The sequence below is a fragment of the Epinephelus lanceolatus genome, chromosome 3 (genome assembly GCF_041903045.1).
Source record: "Epinephelus lanceolatus isolate andai-2023 chromosome 3, ASM4190304v1, whole genome shotgun sequence".
Classification (NCBI taxonomy): Eukaryota; Metazoa; Chordata; class Actinopteri; order Perciformes; family Serranidae; genus Epinephelus; species Epinephelus lanceolatus.
In genome coordinates this window covers 39,647,500-39,675,412 of record NC_135736.1, presented here as the reverse complement: position 1 = coordinate 39,675,412, position 27,913 = coordinate 39,647,500, and the positions used below count along the sequence as shown (strand labels likewise).

At 41.0% G+C, this 27,913-nt stretch overlaps 3 protein-coding genes across 3 annotated transcripts; all 3 read right to left on the bottom strand.

Moving 5' to 3' along the window:
* Positions 1–2,411: 2,411 nt before the first annotated feature.
* Positions 2,412–8,574, bottom strand: get3 (guided entry of tail-anchored proteins factor 3, ATPase). Its single transcript, XM_033622918.2, has 7 exons — positions 8,390–8,574; positions 7,352–7,499; positions 6,523–6,671; positions 6,231–6,381; positions 6,010–6,117; positions 4,092–4,289; positions 2,412–3,998 (listed from the first exon to the last, which is right to left on the bottom strand). Exons 1-7 carry the CDS (start codon positions 8,530–8,532, stop codon positions 3,870–3,872), a joined length of 1,026 nt encoding a protein of 341 aa, XP_033478809.1. The 5' UTR covers positions 8,533–8,574; the 3' UTR covers positions 2,412–3,869.
* Positions 8,575–10,659: 2,085 nt separating this feature from the next.
* LOC117255619 (noggin-2-like) lies at positions 10,660–11,801 on the bottom strand. The gene has a single exon (XM_033624717.2). It carries the CDS (start codon positions 11,651–11,653, stop codon positions 10,784–10,786), a length of 870 nt encoding a protein of 289 aa, XP_033480608.1. The 5' UTR covers positions 11,654–11,801; the 3' UTR covers positions 10,660–10,783.
* A 2,194-nt stretch (positions 11,802–13,995) lies between these two features.
* LOC117255618 (target of Myb1 membrane trafficking protein) lies at positions 13,996–25,113 on the bottom strand. Its single transcript, XM_033624716.2, has 15 exons — positions 24,915–25,113; positions 21,544–21,628; positions 20,342–20,420; positions 19,973–20,122; positions 19,343–19,477; positions 19,103–19,252; positions 17,157–17,273; positions 16,530–16,663; positions 16,382–16,424; positions 15,954–16,086; positions 15,081–15,147; positions 14,767–14,842; positions 14,565–14,624; positions 14,431–14,470; positions 13,996–14,299 (listed from the first exon to the last, which is right to left on the bottom strand). Exons 1-15 carry the CDS (start codon positions 24,985–24,987, stop codon positions 14,154–14,156), a joined length of 1,488 nt encoding a protein of 495 aa, XP_033480607.2. The 5' UTR covers positions 24,988–25,113; the 3' UTR covers positions 13,996–14,153.
* Positions 25,114–27,913: the final 2,800 nt, after the last annotated feature.

The following is a 27,913-nucleotide window of genomic DNA, read 5'->3' as shown; positions in this document are numbered from 1 at the left end:
TCCCCTGGCGTAAGCTCGGTTAACTCGCGGCTCGGTCGGCTGCATGGCAGTAATCCTCGGAGCCTCCTCGGTGCGTCCAGTGGTCAGTGCGCCCCGGGGTAAATCCCCAAAACGAGGAGGAGGAGCTCGTTAGCGCGGCCCCCGACCGGGACAGCGCGGCCCGGTGATGGACCACAAGCGACAGGCCGCAGCGCCGGGGCACAAGGAGCGCACAGGACCGTACAGTAAAGCAGGGAATTATGAAACAGGAGCCAGTGGAGCATGGCAAACTTTCGTGTTAAGTGATATGTAAACAACCAATTTTAACGGCTATAGGTTCATAATTATATCTATTGAAAAACAAAAAGAGGATATAGATATTTCCTGCAAACTACAAGTGTAAAAAAAAACGTTTTCCTGTGTCCATCCTTTCAAACTTTTCCTTTTTTCTCAAGAAAAAAATCCCAGCGGGGTGTAATAATCCCACTTGTTCCAATTGTATTTTCTCACCAGGACATATTTTTCAAAAGGAAATCATTTATTACGACTCAACAACAACCTTTAATGACTTTGGATATTTTGGGCAGACACGTGCTGTGCCTGAAATGCTCTTGAGACCTGCAGGATTTTACGTCGTTCAGTTTTGCTGTGGCACATCTTCCCTTATCTTTCGTTTCATAAAGGTAAGTCACTCCTGAACTGTGGTGTTAAGGGTTAACTGAGGCACTATGCTCTGTCAGAGGCAATCTGCAGTCTTGTTTGTGTCTGTGCGCGCTAAAGAAAATGTGCTTCAGTCTGCTGCAATTAACAGATGTATTAACCCATTCAGATCCCCTGACCAGTCCAATGGACTTAACTTTTTTTGGGATGTCTAGATTTATGGCTACTGTCATCTGACTCCCCCCAAATCAACAAACTTATTTAATTGGATGTCTATAAGCCAATCACGCTGTTCCACCTCATCCAAGGTTGACTGCTGTAGAGCCACAACCCCTTTTTCAACAAGCATGGCCGACCTTTATCTAAGGAGGGAGTGTTTGGGAATTTTTAAGGTAAATATGAAAAATTGTATATATACAATATGAAAGATTTATATCTTTTACTTTTTAATGTTTTTTAATTCAGTGTTTAATACATCTGCAGCCCTGTTGCCAGAAGAATGTTTGCATTGTGCGTTTCTGCAAATCATGGATTTTATTACATTTGTACGTCTGATATGTAATATATCAATGTTTTTTAAAGTGATGTAATATATGAGTTGACTTTGTCATCAAGAGGTCGAGGGCATAGTTGATGACAAGACACCTTTGTGAGATGATTGAGCTTGTTTTTTGGCAACCCTTTGCAGCATTTCCACCATAGACTGTAAAAATGATGGGCTAAGCTTCAATGAAGTCACCCAATGGTTTGTGGACTCCCATTTTGAAGTCCTGAGTTTGGCATTTCGGCTGTCGCCATCTTGTTTTTGTTGGTGCCAGAAGTGACGATATTTGGGTGAGAGGCTACCACTATGGAGGAGTGAGGAGTTGACCTTACTGAGAAGCTGAGGACACTACTGAGGTCACTCAAAGCAATCTGCCCAAAATATTGTGCAACTTTAAGCTTTAAGAAATGTAAACAGGTGAGTTATTTAGAAAATCATCCCCCTACGGTTCTCATAAAGGGGAAATAAGCTGTAGAGACCAAAACCTGTTTTTCTGCCACATTGTTTACATGACTATTTGTGCTGTAAAGTTGGGCATTTTAACAGGGGGGTCTATAGGGATTAACTGGCTTCTGGAGCCAGCCTCAAGTGGCTGTTCAAAGAACTGCAGTTTTTGGCACTTCAATTTTGGCTTCATTTTTCAGCCCTGGATGCTGATGGTTGATTTCCCTCTGGTGTTTGTAGCACCAAACAGTTTTTTTCTGGCAGCAGCATTTTCACAGGTATTTGTTGCACCGAACTTCCAACTATGCATGTCAAACAACCTGTTTTTTTTTTCCCAAGCAACACATCCTGGTGTTTACACCAGTAAATGAGGGTCTTTTAATCAATCAATCAATCAAACTTTATTTATATAGCACCTTTCATACATCAAAAATGCAACCCCAAAGCGCTTTTTAAGCCAAAACATAATCTTTTTCTAACCATTACCAAGTGGTTTTATGCCTAAACCTAACCACACCTTCATCAGTGCTGAGAAACATAAAAGTTCCAATGTATCTGCTACAAAGTAATGTACAGATGTAACAAATCTGTGGTTTGTAGAAATGTACAATGCCAACATTTTTTTCAGGTGATAACATTGAAATAAACAAGTATTTGAGTAAAAAAAATAAAATCTAATGATTTATGAGTGCATTTAGAGTGGAGATCCTCCATTACAATATTTCTTTGTTCGATATATAATTGGGGTGTGGGGTTGGGTTAAAGGAATGACAAAAGGCTCACATCTGAGGCAAGTTTGTTTTAATTAACACTCGCAACATAATTTAAAGAAAATCTATAGAAAACAGATTATTGACTCAAAAGCATTCAGAGACAGAAAAAAAGGGGATGATTATGCTTTTCCTTGATGGTGAATTAACCTGTCATCTGTATTGTTCTGTTGGTAGCATCAGGCGAGCCAATCAGAGTCCAGTATTCAATCACCAGGGCAAAGATGTTGGATTCTGCTTTAACAACTCATCATTCATTTGTTCCACCTTTGATTAGGCAACATTCAATATATTATCAACAATGCACTAAATAAGGCTACTAATGTATTTCAATGGTGTTCCCGTATAGTTCTCAGTAAACAGGGTGGACACAAAGTGTTTGACAGAGTTTGATGAGTTCTATGAGCGCTGCATGGGAACCTGGCGGTGAGACTTCAGCTGTGACTAACTCCTTAAGCTTCCAGACACTCGAACATCAAGAGTGTAATCACATTTTGCCTTTGAATTTCATAAAACTGCTGCCGTTTCCAACCACAAACCACCTGTAGCAAACACAGTGGCCTAAAATATTTACCAGAGGCCATTAAGACTGTCCAGTTCAAAAAATGACATAGCTGTATTTGGATATAAAGCTCCCAACTCGATTCAGAATCTCACTGACATTAGGTTACTGCATTTACACCAGGATTACACAGTAAAGTGAGGTCTAATGATTTGACACATGGTAAAAGACTGACTGCTCTGGTTTGCTTTATTGCAATAACGTGGATGTTCGTGGCCAAGAGCAAATATTACTAAGACCACAGGCTATGTTTGTTTTTGTTTTCTAAGATAATTGTCTTTTTTATTGCCCTGCCACTGCACCCTGCATCTGTAGACATTCTGATGTAAATTCCAGATGTGTGACAGATGAATCTGCATGAAGTTTTAGTCAAAACGTCAAACTGGAGAAGAGACACAGCCACCAAACCACACAGAATAATCAAGGCATAAACATCAACCATCTGAAAGCGGTTTTATCCTGGAATACACAGCACCCTCACTGGGAACACTGTTTTTACAACTGAGGCTGGACACTGCACAGGATGGAGGAGGAAGGAAAGGGTTTTTTTCTCAAAGAAAAAGTTAAATGCTTTGAGTATGAATAGTATAACTGCCACACAGAGGATATGAAGGAACAAGAAGGTGAACTTAGAGTGAGGCAGCACAGATCTGTACTGTCTTACCTCTGTAACAATATAGCAGGTTATGTACGTGTGTGTGTTTGTGATTTCATCAGCTCCCATTCAACAAGGGCGTGTCTTGCTGTAGCAGTGCTCTGCTTTGGATGACGGACTGAGGGCTGAGTGGATTGACTTGAGGCTGTTGCTGCAGGGTTTGAGGCTTTACTGGGGGGAGCTCAGAGGAGGTGAGTTCAGATTGTAAAGGTGGGGTCTGTAGGAGGGAGAAGGGAGGTCCTGCAGGTAGGGAGATCACTTATTTGGGGGTTTGTAGGGTTCCAGAAGTTGCTTAGAGAATGTGTTGACCTTGTCAGCACCTCGAACCTCATGTGGCAGCAGCGGTAGCTTGACTATGTGGAAATCTTCATAAAGGTCCTCCATCTGTAGAGAGAAGACAGACCACTGGTGAGGATGATGACAACTCTGCAGCTGTATTTGTTGACACAACCCCAAAAACAAAATGCTGGCACGTACCTGATCTAAATACTTGGATTGAATTTTGTGGCGGGCTTCACACATTTTGCATGGCCTCTCTGAGTCAGGGAAAACAAGTTGGTTGACGATGATGTTGTGTGTGTCGATGCGGCACTTGGCCAGCTCCTGGATCAGCCGCTCTGTCTCATACAAGGAGAGGAACTCAGCGATACATACACAGATGAAGGTGGTCTGTTCCTGATGGATGTGGGGAAGAAAGAAAGCCTTTTAATATGACTAGTTGTTCTAAATGCTAAACCTATTTTAAATTTCATTACCTACAGAATACTTGTGCTAAATCAACGGTGGAACATGCAGTACAATGAAGCTGCAATCGGAGGACAAGAGGCGATAGAAATAGGATGTCTGCAAAATGCCTAAAGCACTCCGCTGGAGAAACACTGTTTTATATAATTTTTGCAATAAAAATGTTCAGAAGAAGTGTATCAAAAAAATTGAAACATTTAACAGCGTTCTGAAATTTCATACTGTGCCGTCATTACTCCTCTCGTCAAAATACCTCACCCACTCTAGAGGAGTGTGAGTGGCTGGGAGGGTGCGTCACCACAGCACACATACGTACACGTGCTGTAGAGTCACGCTGTATGGATGCATACAGTGTAGAGATGTCTGTATGTCCACAGTGATACAGAGCAACAGCCACAGCAAGGAAAACATTTGCAGTGTCTTTGGTCAATCTCAAAATGCTAAATTTAAAGTGTAAAGTGTATCATTTCTTTCACCTAAGGACAAGCAGAGACTTTGCATGCAGATACAGAAAACACTTTGAAAAGCCTGGATTACTCAAAGTAAAAACTCAAACAACATAAAAGCACTACACGGTAAGATTTATTATAATTGTTGTAATAACAGTAATGGATTTGGTTCATATATGTAAATGGAGTCAGAGACAGACACTAATATCTTTAAGCACTGGCCCCGCAGAATACCAAGCCCCTAAATTTGTTAACTAAAGTACATTTTTGATGGCCCAAATGTAAACTTACATAAAAACAAAAGCCTACTGATGGCTTATTTTTGAATGCCTGAAATAAGAGCTGCTGTTAACACAAGCTTGAGAGACTTTCATGTTTTGTTCTATGGTGTAAAATATGTCACTAAATACTCCACTTGTGAATTTTTAAGATTTATGTGTCTTAAAAACAAGTGGCTAAATGAGACTACAGATTGTCATCATGCGCAATGTGGTTTTACAGCCTCATTGTGGTGAAAAAATTAAATCATGGGACCGCAGTCTACTTGGTTTATAGCCTAACATTTTCTTATTACTTCTGGTTGCCCTTAGGCTTCAAAATTTCTAAAAGCGGTGATCATTTGTGAAGATTATCTTGCTGAACAGACTGTTTAAATACCATAATTTTTTGTTTGCCACAGAGCCTATTTCCTGCAGTGAACCAAAATCCAATGGAAAAATCTGTAGGCTTTTTGACGAAGGAGCCAGGGCGATGCTAATTTTACCGTTGGCCTACAGAAAAACGTATCCCTGGTGCACTCTATTAGCTCCGTTAGCTGGTAGCTCTGTAAGCCAAACACACCGCAGAGCTCTGCTGCCCACTGACTACAAACAGTTAACTGGCTCTCCTCCACGTGATTACAGCATAAAGATGTAATACGTCATAGTTGGTAGATGACGTTTTTTTTTATTCATGTTGAACTACAAGGCACAAATGAATGGGGATGTTTGTTTGAACTGTAATGTTGTGTTGGGGAAGGCTTGCAGTATGTTTTTTTATTTTTATTTCTAATCCCTTAACATGCAGTCTAATTCTCAAGAGACCAGATAAAATGTAGTAGCAGAGGCCTGCCTACAAGCAATTGTTTGGGGGCCGCAGAGTTAACTTTTTGTGGCCACAGTCCAAAGGGCCATGTTCAATCTCAAACCCTGGGAGTGACTTACTGGATCTTTGAACTGCTCACTGACTGAGCGGATGACCGGCAGAGTCTCCTCGAGCTTAGACGCCAGCTGGTCTGCATTCATGTCACCCAGACCGAGCATGTTACACATCTACAAACAGTGAGAGAGATAGAGAAGACAAATATGAGGCATTGAATCATAGACAATTTTTAAAGTATAAAATAAACTACAATAAGTGAGTGAAAGTTCTTGTCCCTCCTCACCTGGGAGATGAAAGGGCTGATCTGGTTCTTTATCTGCATGAGGCGGCCCAGACCACGCTCCACAATGGTGGGAAAGTTAAGCAGCCGCAGTGTGTGCCCAGTGGGAGCAGTATCAAAGACCACCACTGAGAAGTTCATTCCTTTAACTAACCTGGAGTACAGGTAAAGAGAAGTGCTGAGTAAGTAAAACACTGGCTACCATTTTTTATTAGCTCAAAATATAAATGCAACTCGGGGTCAGCAAAAATGCTAAAAAGTGCGATCTGGTATTCCAGTGACCGTGCTGTCTTACCTCATGACCTCTGCGTAGCTCATGGCCTCGTCGATGCCAGGGAAGGCGCTCATGGCCTCCTGCATCATCTTCTTACCCATGCTGAGCATGTTGTCCTCCTCGAAGAACTCATCAGGCAGCTCAGCCACACCCAGGCTCGGGTCAATCTCCTGCACTCACACAAACAGCTACTGTCAACTGGCAGGTAATTTGCCAATTTAGCAGAGATCACAAACACTCCATGTCATAAATATTCATGGAAGATACATACGTCTAACAAATGTTGATAATTCAGTCGACCTTTTTATTACATGTAATGGCTCAAACAGTCAGAGAATGTTTAGACGTGAAGAGTATGACAATTTCACTGAGAATCAACTCATCAGTTTTGATCAGCAAACCATGTGCAAATGTTTTTGTGCAAATTGTGGACAGTTGTGCCAAAACACATGAAATTTGCTAAAATGAATTAGAAACTCAAAGAAATTTGAGCTTATTCTTAAATAAAATATATCTCCTTCAAGAATTGCGGCAAAGCAAAACCTGTCAACATCTGACAGGTGAACAGCCGTACATGTGCATGTTGTTTCACCGGCACGACTTACTGAGATAATTAAATAGAACAGAGACACTAATTACTTTTATTTACACCTGTGCTTTTTCTGCCATCACAAATCAAGATGTCTGCTGTGAAAGACACATTTTGAAAGAAGTGAAAACAATCTCAGTTCAACTATTATAAGCAAAAAATGAAAACAGGTCGTGACATTTACTTCTATACTTCAAACTCTGTCTGTAGTGTCTCCCTGTGCACAAGTGCTCACAGTTTTCTTAATGCAGAGCGACTTACCATTGCAAAGAGGTTGTCATAGCCCTTGACCTTAGTAGGCACCTTTGAGAACTTCTGGTCAAAAGCATCAGAGATGTTATGAGCGGGATCAGTGGAGATGATGAGGACACTCTCCCTGACAGCGGCGAGCTGGACAGCCAAGCTGCAGCTAGAGAAAAAACACAGGAGGGGTTTGTGTGTTATCATTTCCTGATCTTACAAGTTGCATTAAGTAAACTGCAGTGAGCAAGATAAATGATGCATTCTCTGGACATCGATGGTTCTGTTGCATGTAATGAATGCAACTAACTGTGGCTATCGGATCCATAAGACTTTGGTTGATTCTTAAACCTTTACGTGTGTAAGTATCCAAAAGCACTAACTTGCTTGTCATAGCCCCAAAGTAACATCATAACATCATATTTTGGGCCTTGGAAGTTGCTTATCCCTGCCTTGGATAACAAATGTTTTTTATACTGTACGCATCACTCATTGGCTTCAATGATAGTTACAGGAGGCATAACTATGTCAGCTATCATGCAGACATCACAGCTAATGCTAGCTAGCTTGTGTATTCATTACCCACGGGTAGTTGTCCATTAGATTAGTTACGGGCTAACGTAACTTAAACACAATCTACTCGTTGAATAGACACAAAGCTGAAGAGAACAATCAGGCTGTCGGTGTTATTCTGCCCCTTGGTTGTCAAACGACTTAAGACAGCCATGAATAACGTTCATGTGTCAGCTGGCTAACGTTAGCTAGTGACAGTGCTTCACAGCATTCAACTACCCGGCGAAGTGACAGCTAGCCTACCGTTAGCCTAACTTAATTTACCAGTGACAGTATTGCTATTTCAATGATAGTGCGTCTTATAATTTTAAACTATCGATCTTTATATTCTTGATGAAGAAAATAACGTTACATCGTTTTGTTCAACTAACACTGATCCACGTCAGGTTATCGTGGTGGCAAATCTAAGCTAACGTTAGCTATGCTAATTTGAGACGTAGCATGAGTCAATACGAGGAAGCTAACGAGCATTTTCTTTCAACTTACCTACACGTCGTTTTACCGACACCACCCTTCCCGCCCACAAATATCCACTTCAAAGATTTCTGCTCGATGATATTCTTCAGTGTCGGTTCTAGCGGCTCCACATCAGGCGCATCTTCAAACTCGTCTTCCAATGAAGCTGCCATCTTGTCTGTGTACACTGTTACAGCTCAGGTGGGATGAACCGACGCTGCTGCCTTCACTGCTCCTCGGAGAAAGTCGAGTTAAATATGTCTGAGGAAATAAATTAAATTAAAACAGTAACAAGAAAGAGAGAAGAAATACTGGGCAAGGGTAAAATGATGGTAGTTGTGGGATGAATATGTTGGGTGTCAAGGCAATGTCAGACCACCCCATACAGATACTCAGATATTATAAGTAGGGGTGGGGCCAGAAAGACAGAATTGGCAGAAAAGTAGAAACTTTAAAAGCCGGATGTCAGTAAATGTCACAAAAATAATACTTTCAGAAGGTAAGACTCATACCATTTTAATAAAATAAAATAAAATAAAATAAGATAAAATAATTGTTTTTGAAACAATTAAGTACACAACACATTCCCAATTCAAAAAGAGTTAATTCTTTAAGTTGTTTCCATTTATTGCAAACACAACTTACACATGAAAAGTAAACACAAGACAATTATTTTAAACTTTTAAAAGGCTATAAATGGTTTAAATGAATATGGATTAAATCAACGTAATCAAAACTTCTACCTGTGAATTCATTTCAAATGAGAAAAACCACAGATACAGGCTTACGACTTGAATATTTGCTTGGCTACTATTTTTTTTCCAACAACCTTTTTATTGGGGTTTTCAACTATAAAAAGATATTACACATACATAAAAAAGTCAGTCTTGGCAGCAAATGTGGTAAACCATCAAATGAAAAGGCAAACAAGAACAAAAAAACCCCATCAAAACAGAGGTGAGTGAACAGATGTTACAATAGTGAACAGTAATCGTAAAGTACATATGGGCTACTTCACTTTATATCTTAATTCAGTTGCCTCGCCCCCACTCCAACCTTTGGTTTTAATAAAAATTAGGAACACTTTGTTTCAAAAATTCCATGAATCTCCCCCAGATACTTCCCCTTAGTAATATGCAACACATGTTGATAAATCTTTTACATATTGATTCATACTTGCTTCGTTCACATCTTTCAGTCTTATTGCTATTTCTCTTTTAGCTTGTAAGAGACACAAATGTCTTACAGCACAGTCACTCTTCTTGGTAATAAAATCTTTTGGATAAATACCTAAGATGCACAGCTTCGGCCAACAGGGGATTTTAAGCTTTAAACCCAGGATCTCCTACCTGTGATCAACACCAGTTTCTTCAGTTAAACATATTTAGCTACTTGTAAGCTGTTATCATAAATACAAATGGAAACTATTCTTCTTGTGAAAATGATTTTATCATCATCAAGATATATGACAAGTGTCTTTGATGTAAAACAATAAAAAAAAAATGTCACGATATATGATATATATATATGTCCACGCCAAATGTGCAGGAGTGAAAAAAGAGAGGTGAAAAGTTTTCAGTGTACTGAAACCACAACTCAAAATAAAAGCTATTACATGATTTTCCTACACGATATGAATGTAGCACAACCCAAAAGAAATACAGGACTATTTAGCTGTGTACCAAATGGCAGGTTAGCATTACTGACACCACACATGTACTTGACTTTTGAAGAGCTTGTGGTCATAAAAATTGACATTTTTTAAACCCCAGGCCCTCACAGGATGGAGAAAGTACACAAGTGGCTTTTACAGTACTTCATCACTGCATAGGCACTTCACTTTGCAGCAGCTTTCATAAAGCAACAATGGACTGTGGTTTGAGTGTCAACGATCTGGTTGTTCTGGGGTGACTGTGCCCCAGAAGGTAGAGCAGGTGTTTTTTTACTAAGATCAAGACTGGCTCCTCCAGTCTGGCATGCTGAAGTATTCTTTGGCAAGATACTGAACCTGCCTACTGCCTACTGCTGCAGGTGTGTGAGGCAGCACCTTGTATGGCAGCCTCAGCCACCAGTGTATGAACGTGAGTGTGAATGGGTGAATGTGGCATGAATGTAGTGTAAAAGCGCCTTGAGTCATTGGAAGTCTAGAAAGACGCCATGCAGATGCAAAAACATTTCCCATTAAACTGACGGATAAATAATTCACCAGGAGAATTTATCAATAGAAAATATTTTGATTTAATTCTGCTTTAAGCCTATAAAGTACATGCAGTGTTTTACTGAGAGATTAAAAGCAGCTGTGATTAGGAAAATCAGTCAGTTGATTTTATCAATAACAACTCAGTGACAGAAATACATATGCATATTAAAGAAAACCCTCTGAAGATTAGGATTGACAATCTTTGGCTCTAGTGAGAAAAACATTCATTGACATGAACATGTACATGCTGTGACCACAGGATAAGGCACTTGCCTCCATAAACATCTTTTCATGGCGTCACCTGTCCCCATCTCAGTGCTGCCATCAAACCTGTCAGCTTTAATCCTTCTAGACCCATCGCTTCCCTCTCCGATTCCCAAGCAGTGCCAAGCCAGAATCCTTATGTGACTTGTCTGAGCTCGCACACACTCCATCCCAACAGGAAAGGAGCAACTTCCCACTCCACCCGATCTTTCACAGTCTGTCTGCCGGAGCCAACGTGGCCAGAAAGCAGGACCCTGATCCACCCATTGGTAGCTTAAGCCGCAAGTGGCAGAGCGCACTAACCAGTCTCTGACTGAACTTGCAGCATGTGAGGGCAGAGGACTGAGGTCCAGATCTGCCACTTCCTTTACCAGCTTCTGGTGATGGGTCTCTGCAGCCTCTCTCAGATCTGGAGAGGCGCTCAGGTTGAACTTCTTCCTGGCAGTGGTGTAGTTGGGTAATTTTGCAGGCAAAGGTTGACCATCACCATGAACCCCAGTGGCTTCAGCCGGCTGCTCTATGGACATCCAAAACGGGTCAAAAGAGGACCCCAGAAGACGCAGGAGGCGAGAAGGTCGGCGATGTCTGGGTTTGGGCATGTAGTGGTAGTCTTCGGTGTTTGTCAGCAGGGTGTATGGGCGGACTGGCTGCGAGTAAGATGGTAGACTGGCTCTCAGCTGAAGAAATGGTGAATCCCAGCCTTTGTCCTCCTCATCTTGAGTCACATTTGGAAGCTGGATCTGGGTTGAAATGTTAAAAGTAGACAATGTAGATCCATGCAGATGGACAAAGAGAGAAATCCAGCAGAGACAGCTGAGCAGTCTTGGCATGGTTTAAGGTGTGGATGACACAACAGAAAGATGAGAAAATGCTCCTCGTTCTCCTTCTCATCCGTTAAGTTATGGGTTCTCCTCTGGGTGCTTCAGGGACTCTGTGTACCCTACACCAGACATCCTTGAGCTCATGAACAATAACATACTGGAATCAGTGCCTTACACACAAACAGCTTATTATTGAGTATGGCCAGAGCACACCTAAGCTCCCACTTCTTCTTCAAGGCTCTGATGTTTTGGCTAACTTCAAAGCAAACATACAAGACAGTTCTGAGAAGTTTGGTGTCATACGTTGATTACCAGAATTGCGATATGTTTAAAAGATCCTTAGGTGTGATAAATTCAAGTGAAAACAGTAACTGATGTGTCATCATGCAGACATGTATGAGATCAAACAGAAGTTCCACATCACAAATTTCACAGCAAGCGTGATTCAAGAAAAAGAAGAATCATTTGACCTCAATTTGGTGGAGCTGTGTCAGCAACCTCAGACACAAGATCTTGAAAAATAACAGCTCTCTCACACAAAGACTGCACTTAGATCAGTTCTAAAAACAAGCTCCAGGGTAAAATCCCTTCATGGCAGCTTAGATAATAACATAGCAGAGATGATTTTAAAAGAGGAGGGATGCAACATATTTGCAGAACAATAACCCCATTTTATTCTCATCTACACAAAATCAGCTGTCTGGGTCAAAGGCACATGATGGCGTAATATCAAATATATTTTTAACTTCATACTTAACTGTAAACACTTGTTCTAATATCATTTTTGTTTACATCACCATTATAATAATACATTTCATAAATACAGTCACAAAGGTATTTATACTTACATAAAGATTACAAACAGCAGGAATTATTGGAGAAATATTGCATTTATACAGTGAGTTGATTAGGCAGCAGGTCTGTAGTGTCAGGTTGTATTGTGTGTGTGCTTTCAGAGAAAACCTGACTTCAAGGGAAATTCTGGTATGTTTTCAAAATGGTCCCTATTTTCCCATGTTTTTCTGTCTAAGTGACTAAAGGAGACAACAATTTTTGAAACTGGTCCAGTATTGAGAGACCGCTGCAGCCGTAACATCAAAAAAGGCTGCAATTCAATCCCTACAGGTAATTGTGCATTAATTAAAAGTTCTTATTTTTTAGCCACTGACATTCCAGATTGTGATTAAAAGTAGCAATGGGCATTTTAAGCAATTTCCATATTCAAGTACTTGTATTAAATTATTACAAAGTAATTACAAACAAACAACACAAAAAATCTAATGTAATAATAGGAATGTAAATTGGCTAATAATGGAAAATTTCAATAGTCAGGCTTCAGTTAACCTACTAAACCATATATTCAAAATCATATAAGATAAGGAAAAGTCAGCAAACTTTCCGTCACTGCTATTACACAGTTTAGACGCAGCACTTAAGGACTGTCTCTGGAGTTCAGAGCCCCTCTCCTCCCAGTCAGTTTTCTATCTGCCTGGTTAGCATGAGCTAACACAGCAGGAGCTGCTAATAGCCGACATCAAGCTGTTCAACAGTCCCAATAAACTCACACCGACACTGAAACAACTCAACTCTAAAATTTAACCCACTAAGAACCAGTAATGTTAGCCGTGTGATCCTAACAGTAAGCCCTGTCACTGTGTGTAGACTCATCAACTGTTCCCTGGTGCGGAGCTCACACTCCTGCAGCAGTAGTCTCATGATAAACAGGGAGAGCAACAGTCAGGCAAGGAGGTGCCAAGCAAGGCAAAACACTGCATGCAGCTATACAATGAAATAAATTAAAGAAGACTTTATCCATTTTAAATAGCCCAAAAATACATATTAAAGTCATGTTTACATGAGGGAGGTTGGGTGGTGATTACACATTTAACGGACGTCCAAATGGAGTTCTCAAGTACTCATGCCCATCCCTGTTTAGAAGTGTCTCACAACTTTAGGGAAAGGACCCTACAGAGAAATTAAATGTTTCTCCATACCTTTCGCTGAATCAGTCTGTTTGTTAGTTTGTGTAACCAAGTCTTGCTAAAAATCTGAAATCCCGAGGGGCTTTTTAACATAGTTGAAATCAGCTAAATAATTAGCCATGACATTGAAAATCTCTCACTAACCTACACTTTTTGTACTCCAATACAACAAACTCTTCCCAGCACTCCTTTCTCCAACTTTCACAAATGTTTTCACCACTTCTTTTTGCAACATTGCGACATTTCAGAATGAAACTAATAAACAAATAATAAACAGACCAGCAAAAAGGTGCTTAGAAACAATAAATTTCTCTGTAGGATCCTTTCCGTAATGCTTCCAGACACTTAAAATAACAATCGGAGCCTGTCAGTGGCAAAAACAATTTTAATGGACATACAATGAAAATAGGGTCCATGGTAGCATGTGTGTGATCCTGGTAGCATGTGTGTGATTGTAGGTATTTTAATATGATTGCGCGTGTGTGTTGACCTCTACATCCACCCACTTCTCTTGTTTCTCCTCAAACTCAAAGTGAAAAAAGCTGGTCATGTGATCGGTCCTGTTGCCGGGTAGACTGTGGCGGTGGTCTGGATGTAGAGGGTGGCCCGCTGCGAACTGCCTGCCCACCTTGGTCTGCCGCCTTCGCCCGATCTTCCAGAAACTTATCAAAATCTGAAAAGGACAGTTACAGTTAGAGATGTGTGTGCACATCATCAACACATGAACATACAGAAGAAGAAGCAAGAAATCTAAAATGTCTTTTACATTAAAATGGCAGCAGTGTATCAGAGAGAAACACATACCTTCACTGGACACTCCTTCACTAACTGAAGAATGGTCTTCCTGCATTTCCAAACACAATAAAACACAAAGAGTAAAGATCATATCATCCTATATCACACAAACACTCCTTATAGAGAGACACGCTTTCTCTTACCATATCACAAGTTAACCATTTGTCAACATCATTCTGCAGAGAGTTTTTCGCTGGTGGCATCTGAGAGGAAAAGTGATGAAGAGAGGGATAAGGTGATACTTCGTTTTAGCTATATCCACACATTTAACACTTGGTACAGTTCTTTAATTGTACATGAAATATTTTGCTCAAATCCATTTCTGTGTTACATCAATATACACACCCCTCCTGTGACCTGCAACCTTGTATCCAGAGCTCCAGCAAGGCCCTCCACAGCTCCCGGGTCCTCATACCTAACACTGGAGACAGGATGTACAGTCATGCTGTGAAGCAGTGTAGGCTACGTGACAGTTTTTCTTAGATAACAATGGAAATTCTCCAAACTACTTGTTCATCCAAACATCAACAGCTAAGGCTACCACAAGTGATGAGACATTTTCATCACTCATAGTCACTGCTGCACACAAATAAAAACACGACACATGTCGTGAGAGCATGTGTCAGGATATGATGTGTCTCTCTCTTAGCACTGCTCACCTTTTCCTCTGCTCAGCCAGGGAGCTGCCTCTCGTCTGGGCAAACATGTCAAACTCCTCCTCCTCTTCTGCAAGACGGAAGATTAACTCAATAAGTCATAACTGAATCAAAAACACAATGTCAGTGTCCTCCATCTTGCTATTTTAATTCCTGTAGCAACACAGTTTTAATAATAAAACCTCAAACTATTTCTATACCAAAATGTCATCATTTGTCATTTATAGAAAACGGCATATTTTTTGTAACTGTGAATATGTAGCCATAGGCTTAGTGATGCCCAACTTTCAAACACATTATATGCTTCAACAGAGCATTTTTTCGGGATGTCATCCTTTTTCCTACATTGTCATGTGATGTCAAGTCATGGTGATTGTAGCGACTGCTATCAATAAAAAGGCCGCTGAGAGGCTTAAGTGGGCTCGCATCTGTGACTTGTTCCTTCATTGAATCAGTCCACTTGACAGTTGTATAAGTTTTATTTTGCAAACGAAAGAAGACTTACAATACAGTGATCCGACGTGACGGTCAACAGAAAATATCAGAGCTCACTCAACCCCATTGTCTCCATTCCCGCCAGGGATTTAAATGCCCAGTTAAATAACTTAAACCACACCCATGTGTCAACCACCGGATGTGACATACCTGTGCATACATACAAATAAACAATAAACATAAGCAAAATATATATTTTGGCTCTTACAGTGATGTTTGTTATTGTAAACACTCCCTCCCCATGTGATGCCCAGCCACAATATCCTGTTTTCTACCACAAATACAGCTTACAAAAGCATGACTTCAGTTTCAAGTCACATGTACAGATTTGGTGTTACAAAAGAGCACACATGAAGCAGAATTTATACAAAGTTTACTCACTGTGGTTGGCTGATTGCTGTTGATTGGCCCCGGTACTGACTGCTGGTTGGCTGGTTGTTGCGATGACAGCAGGTTGGCTGAGAGTTGATGGCTCAGGGCTGAGGTCGATGAGGCTCGGGCTTGTGGTAGAGCTCTAAGGACACAACACAGTAGGTTAGGGTTGTATCGAACAGTTTGAAGCTTCAAAAATTAATTTGTTATATTGCCATTTGAATTCTACATCAACATTCAAATGCTCAGTGGTGGCTCCTTAGGATTGGTTCTGACTCGTGCAATCTGGAAATCCATCAATAAAAAAAAAAAAAAAAATTCTTCCTTTAGTAATGTAATGCAATGTAAATTGCAGAATCTGTCTTGAGAGATTAGGACTCGTGTGATCAAAACATTCCCAATAACTCCAGCAGAAATGATGAGGAGAATCTTCTTACCTGTTGAGTATTTGGAATTTGTGCCTTGTTCAGTCTGTCAAACCTAAAACAGAGTAACAATACAGTGATCATGAAATAAGCCACGAGAAAGCTACATACAGCACCCTTAAAACTAACATTTTCTTAAAGACATAATCCAGCAGCACACCTCTCATAGCGGATGAAGGCGTTGTTGAGGTCATCGTTGACCACGAGCAGCTCTTCAATAAACCCTTCATCCAGCAGCTGGGGGATGAGCTCCACCACTCGAGTCTGCATACTCTTACACATCGAGTACAGTTGCTGCTCGGACAGAGGGCGAGAGAGACATTAATTCATTCTCATCACTAATGACATGGAGTAAAAGAAATGCCATACAGTGCGGTTATACAGACAACTTGAGCAAAAGAGAGAGACCAAAGAGAGAAAATGTAATTAAGTGAAGTAAAACAAATCAGAAATTAGCATCTCTGCCTGTTATGTAACTTATTTTTTCCATGTAATATCGATAAACATAGACACACATGGCGTGCTTTTAAAACTAATTAACAAATTACAGAAATGTTTGCTTTTTAGCACCTTAAACTGCACAAAGGTCAAAGATGATACATTTCTTACTGTTGACTTACCAAGTGTGGTCATACAAGAATGAAGCATCACAATAATACACTCAATATACAGTATATCTTCCCACAAGTAATTGTTTTAAACAGTGTTGAAATGATGAAATGAATAGAGCAAAGACTTGAATATAGGAAATGCTGTAGACAAATCACACACACACACACACACACACCTGTAGCAGCTCTGTATCATCTTGCTTGCTCTGTCCAGGTATTAACTCATTCAGCATTTCTGACATCACAGTGAGATTTCCCTTCACCAGCGCCAGCTCACTTCGCAGCTTCTGTTCCTGGATAAGGAAATGTACACATGTATATGTAAAGAAAAAAAAACAGCAGTCAAAAGACACAACACAATAGTGTTCATTCTATTGTAGTTTTTTTTTTGCTAACTGCTAAGATTAGATTGCTGTTATACCGTATGGGGGCAACACTGGCTGGAGAAACAGCCTATAACTCCTCTAATACAGTTATATTTTAGTTAAATTTTAACATGTCATAGCGGGAAAAGCACATGTGAAACTATTAGTATTAAAACTAGGGTAGGAGGAAACCTGGAAAAAGCCCAAAGAAGCAGAATTTTAAAATACACCCTCCTCCTGCAGCTCTTCCCTCTCTGTCCTAAGCCCCTCCCACCAGAGAACCACAGCCATGTGCAAACACTCATACAATAACCCTTTGTTTCCCATCCATTGATTTATTTAATTCTATTTCATTGTAGAGTTGCACACAGTGCATCTGCACAGCCCCTCCTCTTTTCATCCGATCACAAATGAGACAAAAATCAGCTACTAGCCACCCCACAGTCCCTCCGCCTTGCTCCTCGCCACTGTGGACTGCTTCGCCAAGAGGAGAGCAGGCAGCAGCTCTCTAGACGGACCTTCGGTCGACAGCTGTAGTTGCTCGAAATCGGCCGGCACAAACCCCCCAGTGCTGGATGTTATGAGTTGGTTGTTGGCCAGTGGCAGTACCTGGTGTAACCTGTGTAACAGCAGCAACAGAAAGTTTACTGATCCGTCAGGGAGTCGGGGCTGTCCGGTCCCCTGGAGCTGGGGTTTATGCTGGCTGGATTTGGGTTGCTACAGCCACTGACTGATGGTCTGTCTCCGAAGCTGCTGCCCGCTCTCCACCCTGCGAGGCAGTCTGTAGCGGTGGGTAATGAGGCGGAGGACACACTTTGATTTGAGGCTCGAGCTAATGTTAGCTACATAAACGTGAACTTGAAGCTGCAGATATGAGCCTTTGGTTTCAGTTAGCAGATGGCTAAACTATTAGCAACATTTGCTGTACATCTCTGAAACACAATGCCGAAATTGACACGTGTTTTGTCTCATTTAATGTCAGACTCTCTTTTAGACTCTCTTTTTGATAAGTCTGTCTTCCTTTGTTTGGGATGCTTTGCAGTGTAGGCAGTTGTTGCCAATGCTGGAATAGCAACTTTCTCTGCAGGATTATTCGTCATGAATCAGGGTTTCACCGAAGGTACATGCCAGCGCATCTGCATTTGTAGAACAGCCAACAGGAATGGCTTTTCCTTGAAACAACCTGTGATTTGCTGAAGTCTCCCGTTACAGCCTAGATTTCCTAAAACCTGAAAACAGAGCCAAGAAGAGGTGCAGAAGTCTAGTCTTCTCTCAGTCCACTTGCATTACAATATGTTCAAAGTTTATTTTGGAATATTGGCCTGATGAGGCCAAGATAAAACTGCCTAGCCCAGCTTTAACAATGCCTCTGCTCCAGCAGTTATTGCAATGCACTGAAGCTATTGACAGTGTTATTCATTGCACCTGTTCTTTGCCAGTCACATTGTTAGCTCTGACAAGGGCTTGTTTAACTTCAGTTTCACTTCACATTCTTCCCCAGGTCACGTGTGCCAGGCAAGGCTCAGTGACCAGTTTGGAAACCTCAGACGTGATTTAAGACGCAGGTAAACTCAAGTTCCCCGCGACCCAGATCCGGATAAGCGGAGGACGACGAGTACGAGTACGAGTACGAGTACGAGTAAACTCATGTTTACGTTTGTGGATTAAATGCTGTTCCAGGGAAGTTTAGGTGGGGAAGATTTCTTACCACTGCTGTATGTAGTCATCGACTTACAGGTGTTTTTTGACAGTGGTACCTGTTCTGCAGAGAGGGAGGCTGGCTCCTCACTGGACTCGACTGGGGGTAAAGTATTCTGAGTGGGAACACTGGAAGGTGCTTGTGGTTGTGACTGCTGTGTGGGAGCAGCAGCAGGGGTCGTCTCAGCAGTCCCATTTTCTGGGATACTCTGCAAGATGAAGAGAGGTACAGGGTAGAGACAGATATCTGTACATAAATTTGATTCTGTGTGTTATTTTTACTTTGTAGACAGTCTCACCCTATTTGGAGTGTGGATGGGGGACAGAGCATCCAGATCTGTCATGGGGAACTCCAGACCACGTCTCCTCAGGTCATCATATACGTACACCACCCCTGCTAGGGAGGGAGTGCTACGAAATGCATCAGCCCATGACTGTGGATGAGAGGGAGATCATATAACAAAATATAACGACAATGACAGAATACTAAATCAGTGTTTAATGCCACAATATACAGGCCAAATGTGAAGAAAACAAGAAGACAAGAAAAAAGCAGCAGAAAAGGAATGGTCCTTCAGTATTTACAAGCCAGACTATATCTAATGTTATCATTCCAGCTGCTCTCTATTTCACACAACTGACTTTCACCACGTAGCAGAGGAATGTGTGGAGATATTTAAATCACAAAGAACACTGAACACAGATAATGCTATTCAACATATCTGCAGCCATAATAGAGTCCAACTTAGGTAAACTTGGAAAGCTATCGGATGTCAACACACCACTGAAATATCTCTCAATGTAAGGGAAGTGAAGAATAAGAATTCCAATTAAATAACAGGCTTTAATAGTCTTCAAAAACAGCTGTGCCGTTTTTTGAATTTGCATCAGGAGTAATATAAATGCCCTCTGTGGGAGCATACAGTTACCTGTATGAGGCTGAGCACCCTGTCATGGAGGGCAGTGGGAGGGTTGTATTTGGGCAGAATGGAGCGGACCAAAACTCCTTCAACAAACTCCTGCGATGCCACAAGAATGTGGAAGCGTTGGCCACAGTTCTTCACACAGGTCTCAAGAACCTGTGTGACATTGAGACAGTCCACAAAACAAAAAAGGTGCAAATGTAGTTAGATTTATGCAAGTCAAGTTGCTCCAAAACACCATCACATCTAGGCTGCCAGCCAATCAGGATGAGGATCAGCCTGGCCTTAAAATGACTCTCTCACACCCTTCAATCCTAAACTCATAAAATAATGAATAAAACTCTTACATGCAATCACCTAAAGACAAATACTCACAGTAAGGGCCAACATGATCTCTCTGAAGTTCTTGTTTCCAACAATTCTCTTCTTAATAGCCTTGACAGCGTCTCTTGGCCTGAGAAAATATATGAAAATAAGCAAATATATGAAAATTAGCTAAATTCATTCACAAACAATATAAAGCTCTGATGTGTTGGAAACATACAGTGTGTGAAGGTAGTTTTGTTTGTGGCTTATCTGTATAATGAGAGCACGCTAAAATTAAGGGGGTCATTCCAAAGTTCCCAGTTCCTATGTTTCCCAGATTTATATGGCACACAGTGGGAACATGATGAAGGGTCCTATGTTCCCCACTTCTACTTAAATGCTCTCCCAGGGTCCTATGCTCCCCAGGTCTTAGGACCTAAGACCCTGGGAACATAGGACCCTGGGAACAAATGACCTGGGGAACATATGGCCGTGGGAACATAAAACCCTGGAAACTTAGGACCCTAGGAACATAGGACCCTGAAAACATAGGACCCTAGTAACATATGACCATGGAAACATAGGACCCTAGTAACATATGACCATGGAAACATAGGACCCTAGTAACATAGGACCCTGGAAATATAAGACCCTGTGAATATAGGGCCCTAGGAACATGGGATCCTAGCAACATAGGACCTTGGGAACATATGGCCCTGGGAACATAGGACCCTGGGAACATAAGACCCTAGGAACATAGGGCCCTGGGAACATAAGACCCTAGGAGCATAGGGCCCTGGGAATATAGAGCCCTGGGAACATAGTGCCCTGGGGACTTAGGACCCTGGAAACATAGGACCTGGGAAACTAAGGACCCTAAGAAACTGAGGACCCTGGGAACATATACGATCCCAAAATTAAGTCACTTTCATGGCACGAAATCTAAAGACTTTTTACTGTACACATCCAACTACTACAAACACATTGCACTTCAGGCTTAGTGACATTCTTCTTGAGCATTACAAACCGTAATGCCTAACAAACTATGAGATTGGCCTTAAACATAAGTAGGTCATTCAGTCACAAGCAGTTACACTGAAATAAACAACAAACCCATAAAGGAAGTGGTACGGTAAAAAGCTGTGCAAAAATAAAACATGGAGTTCTACATACAGCAGTTTACTAATTAGTCAGACAGGTTAGGCAAAGTGCACCAGATGGGGACAGTTTGTGGCTTCTTTGTGAAACTGTTACTTATGTGACCACCTTACCCCTCATCTGTCTCGTTGATGATGTCACATATCTCCATGTTGAGCCCCCAGTCCTCTGACTGTAGAGAGCCGCTGGTCGCTCGCTCTATAAACAGAGAGGGAATCAGGTGAAGGTGCAGACATACAGTAATACTGAGACTATATCATGATATCGGCAAGACTATGGGAAGTCATACAAGTCATTTTTAGCTGGTCTTCCGAGTTGTATTTCAGAAATCATTCTGGGATAAATGTGTCACTTGGAATTAAAATGTGTGGCATGGTTCACATTAATGGAACAACACATAAAATTATGAAAATGTCATACAGTAAATACAATATGTTGCCCACACTTGGACACTTTCATATAGGAAAGAACATCGCCACGTGATCATTTCTGGGTCTGACTTTCAGAGTTCGGGTGTTTTCTTTGTATCTGTCGATCTAAAGAGTGAAATGTGCACTGCATTTACAGTACTGGTACTTGAGATTACACACCTGAAAATTTGATTTGAAATTAGAATTAACATTTGGGATTTTTTTTTTAAAAATCCATAGTCAATTCAACTGGATATTTTTGGCTAGTTGCAGGCAGAGACAACAAGCTATAAACACAATATTAACATATGCCTTATAAAGTTGCTGTGGTGAACGTGTAACAGCAGTTGCCAGCAGACATAGAGCCATATTGTTATTCATTTAGAGTTGTGTTTCTGGCCATCTGACAAATGTAAATCCAATATTCACACTCCATTACAGCTCAGTTTTGGTCTCCACAAACTCCTCAGAGAAATAACTTTCTGTTCAGCTGCTAAATGCTCCACTATGTTCGTGTGTGTGTGTGTGTGTGTGTGTCTGTTGTTTAGTGGTGAGCATTTGTGTACAGTCAATTTTAGAGCTTTTTTTTCTGAAAACAGCTGCCTGCTACAGCTGAAAATGAAGCTATGAAAGCAGGAGCTACGAAGGCAGTGCAAGTGAACCAAAATGGTAAAGTTGTTGGCCAGAAAACCAAAACAATGAGCTGAAAGACGCTAAAATGCAGCACAGAACTGAGGTAAGCTTCAGAATCTGGTGTTAATTCTCAGTGGGTTCATCACTGCAAGAGACACAGTCATTTGATCCATTATTCATAGGCTTAAAGCAGGCTGTGTGCACAGCCAAGTCGATGAAATCATCACAGTTGTTTTTCAGACTCCCTCCAGAGCCACATAAGACATTATACAACAGTGTTTACAGGCTGAGTAACACTTGCGAATTGTAAATCATAATTTGCATGTGTAAAATTGGGTTGAGAGCACATTTGCTGTAGTTGGTAACTTTCTGTCTCTACAACTGCCTCTATATTCACACAGCACTGAATGAGGCAGATAATCTTTGAGAAAAATCACATTTCTCTGCCTACTCTATTGCCTTGTAGCACTTCTAATGGCCTGTGATCAGCAGCAGTCAGTCGTGCCAATCACTGCTCCTGAACTATGGTCAAACTCAAACAAGGCAGTGCTGATCAAATATGTATCAGGATTGTGACTGTATTGGCTATTCGTTGCCTCAAATATTTTCAGAGACATATTTAGTGTACTGTTTAGCTGTAAAATAAGATTACAAGCTTTCTCATTTTACAGCTAAACAGCACAATAAAATGCAGTACTAGAATCTTGGTTCATATCTGATCAGCACTGGCTAGTTTCCCAAGTTGACCACAGTCTAACAGCAGTGATTGCCATGATCGACAGCTCCATTAGAGACTCCTCGGCTCCGATTCAGGGTTTCACACACGTTTATTTATTTGTGGCAGCCTGCCACGATTAAAACTTCTGCCGCCATGTATTGATTTTCTATTTTCAGGGCTGGATAGTTAATCAGGAGCAGAGCTGTAATATATATCCATCCTTTTCATCTACTTATCCAGGGCCAGGTCGCGGGGGCAGCAGGCCAAGCAAAGCACCTCCGACGTCCCTTTCCCCAGCAACGCTTTCCAGCTCCTCCTAAGGGACCCCAAGGTGTTCCCAGGCCAGATGAGATATGTAATTTCTCCAGCGTGTCCTGGGTCTACCCCGTGGCCTCCTAACAATGGGACATACCCAAGTAATATACCATTTGATTATTAATTGCTCCATACTCTTGCAGAGCAGAGCATTCTCTGGGCACGGATGGAGCAGCAGAACATCAGGCACAGTGAAAGTGAAACTTAAAAACTGGCTCTCATCCATTGATCTGATCAGCTTTAAACAATCCAATCTGCTCCTTGAGGACTGTGTGGAGGCGGTTGAATAAGATTTCACTGAAAATGGCGGAGCACAGACAAAGAGGAGCACAGATTTAAAAAAAAAATCAAATAGGCCTACTGAAATCTCTCATATGAACTAAGTGGTTTCCTCCAGATAATGATGTTTTTATGGGAACTCATTGTTTGTTTTAATAAACTGATGGAGAAAATTAGTTTTCATCTCCACCATGTATTCCCGTCCAAACTATTTAGCAATCAAAGCCAGCTTTCTTTGCACTCCACCCCTCATAGGCTCCTCATAAGACTCTAAATCTCCTTCATTCCTTTCCACCAACACCCCCACACTTCTCCAAACCTTTCTCAATCCCATTTTACTCCCTTTCCCCCCCTTTGCATCCACTCCCTCCCTCCCTCCTTCCTCTCTCCTTCCCCAGCTCCCTCCACTTCATGTGACTGTCAGCTGCTTCTGTTCTCATTGGCCTCAGAAGGAGCTGAAGCCGTCTCTGACATTTATGTGTGAGAAAGTGAGTGGATGAGATAAGAGGAAGGAAGGCTGGAGAAGGGGTGTGCAACAGTTTCTCACTAACGTCATGACTGTCCTGATTACACATCTTTCCAGGCATCTTCAGCTCTGTGGAGAATGTGTTGACTGCACAGTTTTGCAGTGCTCTGACAACCTGTTGCCATTATGAGAAAATACTGCTGTTTTAAAAGTTGTGTGACGCGACATATGCTCGTTGGAGAGCATCAGCAACACTTGTGCGTAAGGTGTGAAATTGTGTCTGGGACAAAAACACATCAGTCATAGAGGAAGTGAGAGGAAACACACAGCGCCTTTTTAATTCGCCACATTAGGTGTTACTTAACTTGAAGCAACCAATCACATGGAAGATTGAGGGAGTTTAGCCCCGCCTCTGTCGCGTCATTGGCTCAACTGACTTCTTTTTATGTTTCTGTCAAATTTGGAGTTCATTATTAAACATTACCGAGTAGGAACAAGAATTTAAAGTAGTGTTAGGCTGTTTTAAAAACCCTGTGAGTGTGCTTATAGAATCCCTAAACATGTTATTGATTATGGAAATTAAATTAAGTCAAATTGGATCAAACGGTGAACAACTCCTGACATATCCTACTAACGTTAGTTTCAAAAGCAGCTGCGACTTACCGATTCTCTGACCGACGGGCGTTGAAAAGGGGTTTCCCATTAGAAACTCCATCGTCTCCCCGATTGAAAACATCCTCGAAAATTGCAAGTGTCCACTCCAACTGTATTAAAAGTAGTCTGACAACTCCTGAGCTCAAAACTGCGGTGTTTCCTTTTGCTTTCAGCCGCTGCTTCAGAGAGCACGGACTCTGTGAGAGGTCACGTGAAAGCACACAGAGCCAGGAAACGGCAGCAGACATCAACACAGGGCCGTGTGTTTCATCACATCTGCAACAATGCTGTAAAAACTCGACTGTACTCAGACAAAGACACTTTATTTCCAGTTGCTGGTCCCAGTATATTGCACATTAAACTCTGAGGTCTACAGAAATAAAATTATTAAGTATGAGAAGAGTAGTTTTTCAGGTAGGCCACAAAAAATAGGTCAGTGCAGGTCATGGACCTCAACCATTTGGTGCTGGAAGAAGAATTGAGATCTGTGAACCGTGCTTTATTGAAGTTAAAGTCCAGCATCACACATCAGTTCTGCAACTTATGGAAACTCTAAATTATAATAATAATTGTAAACTTCATTCAAATAGCATCTTTCAAACAACAACTGCAGCACAAAGGGCACATTTAGCATTCAGTGCCTCACATGCAAATAGACATAATGGAGCTAAAAAAGTCAAGGCAATTCAATATAAAAGGACAATTAAAATAGTTTAAAACATGGATTAAGTGATTCTACAATCTTCATTTAGAGTGGCGGTGATTTGAGAGCCTGTTATAATTAAAATCTCATACAGAATTTCTTAAATAAATTACTTGTATATTAGTACTGGATAGTTTAATCTAAAATAGTGCAGAGGCTATTTTATGAACTGAGTTTCCAACATAAAGTCTTGACCTGAAAAATAACTATAACACCAGAAAAATGTAGTAGATATTTCTGCAAACCGCTGATATGAAACATTCAATCAGTCAATCAATTTTATTTATAAAGCCCAATATCACAAATCACAATTTGCCTCACAGGGCTTTACAGCGTACAACATCCCTCTGTCCTTAGGACCATCACAGCGGATAAGGAAAAACTCCCCCCAAAAAAAACCTTTAACGGGGAAAAAAACGGTAGAAACCTCAGGAAGAGCAACTGAGGAGGGATCCCTCTTCCAGGACGGACAGACGTGCAATAGATGTCGTACAGAACAGATCAACATAATAAATTAACAGTAATCCGTATGACACAATCAAATTCATATGTTATTATGTAGCAGATCTGTTGAAACACTGTGGTTAAGGTGTGGTTAAGTTTAGGCACAAAAACCATTTGGTTATGATTAGGAAAAAGAAAAGTGTTATGTCTGGTTGTGTTGCTACAATTACAGCTGGAACTGCTGTGATGTCTTGAAAAACATCTGGTTTGGTGGCACAATTGGTGCTGGAAATGACCCAACGTCCTGTTAAAAAACATCAGATTATTGCGGCACAGTCTGTGTTGGAAATGCCTTGATGTCCTGTTTTGAAACACCGGCACTGGCAATGCTGCAATGTCTCATATAAAAAAAAGAGTTTTGGTGGCACAATTGTGCTGGAAATGCTCCAATGTCCTGCTAAAAACATCAGATTTTTTGCCACACAATCACAGTTGGAAATGCCCCGATGGCCCTCAAAAACCACCTGGTTTTGTGGCACAATCAATGCTAGAAATGTAACAATGTCTTGCTAAATAACACCTGTTTTTTTGTTGTTGTTTGCTAACCTAATACTGGTCTGCAGTGGTCTGCAGCATGGCAGCAGTCCAGTCTCACGTCATCCATCACCCCCTTCACCTTCTGATGACAAAGTCAGTTTATATGCATGTAACCAAAACTACGTCACTTTAAAAACGCTGATGTGACACGTATGCAACATAAAAATACAATGTATCCTTGGTTCGTAAAATACACAATGCCAACATTTCCTTCTGGTGACTAGGCTCAAAGAAGGCTATATGTGCTCAGTGACCTTAATGACCTTTCTTTGACCAATGTGAAATCAAATGTTTTCTCATAATTGATACGTGCAGATCCTGTTTTTGTGCATGTAGCTACAAACCAGCTACTCTGAAACTAAGGCCAATTGCAGCAACCCGAGACAGTGTTTTTATACATATATCATCCCTTTGACCTTTCCCATAGTCTCCCCTTGCAAGAGGAAAGATAAATATCAATTTTGTCCTGTTTCTTCCAGTGTACAGAGCTACCATGATTTGTTGAGTTGTAACAATAATGAAAAAAACAAAACAAAAAAAAACTCCAGTGAGAAAAGTTTATTCATTTAAAAGTTAAATGAGATTTCAGCCTGGGTTTCACTGTAACTAATGTTACCCTCCAAATCAGTGTGTTGCCTTTGTAATCCTGCACAGTTCCTCTCAAAATGTGGAGCAAAAACTCTTATGAATATGGATTATGAAATGGTGTCAAGCCTTTGCAGTTATATATTTGTAAATATCACCAATTTTCTTCTCTTTGATTACATGTTTTGATCCTCAGAATTGACATCAAATTGGGCTCCCTTGTGTATGTGCGGAGGATAAGCTTCAGACAAATATTAACACATTAAAATACTTGAGGACACTAGTTTGCAGCTTGATGAGGGACTCTCTGTGAATCAATCTTGAGACTCAGTCTTTTCAATATCACTGTGCAAAGACATGACTTTCATATACATTTCTGTTCAGGATGGAAATATCCCCCCAAGGTTTATGACTCCATCACCAGCGGTTTCTCTTTGTTTCTCATTTCAAAATCCTGCTGCTTTGGTCTACATGTAAAAGTACTGTTATTGTTTATGTAATAAGACAAGATGAATATTTGTGAAAGAATCTTTGGTGACAAAATTCACACTTCATCTACACAAAGCCGTTCTATGCAGTGACAGCCTTGTAGGACATAAGAACAATGAGAGAATAAAAGCCCCTGCACATGAAGACGTAGAGCTCAGTATGAATGATATGATAATGAGGGGCAGATAAC

Excerpts from the sequence above, each read along its gene's own strand:
- get3 (XM_033622918.2), bottom strand. The coding sequence starts at position 8,532 with ATGGCAGCTTCATTGGAAGACGAGTTTGAAGATGCGCCTGATGTGGAG. Across the intron at positions 6,382-6,522 it reads AGCTACGCAGAGGTCATGAG|GTTAGTTAAAGGAATGAACT; the intron begins GTAAGACAGCAC and ends CCTGTACTCCAG. Across the intron at positions 4,290-6,009 it reads GTGAGCAGTTCAAAGATCCA|GAACAGACCACCTTCATCTG; the intron begins GTAAGTCACTCC and ends CACATCCATCAG.
- LOC117255619 (XM_033624717.2), bottom strand. The coding sequence starts at position 11,653 with ATGCCAAGACTGCTCAGCTGTCTCTGCTGGATTTCTCTCTTTGTCCAT.
- LOC117255618 (XM_033624716.2), bottom strand. The coding sequence starts at position 24,987 with ATGTTTTCAATCGGGGAGACGATGGAGTTTCTAATGGGAAACCCCTTT. Across the intron at positions 20,123-20,341 it reads AGATCATGTTGGCCCTTACT|GTTCTTGAGACCTGTGTGAA; the intron begins GTGAGTATTTGT and ends AATGTCACACAG. Across the intron at positions 14,843-15,080 it reads CTGGCTGAGCAGAGGAAAAG|TGTTAGGTATGAGGACCCGG; the intron begins GTGAGCAGTGCT and ends TCCTGTCTCCAG.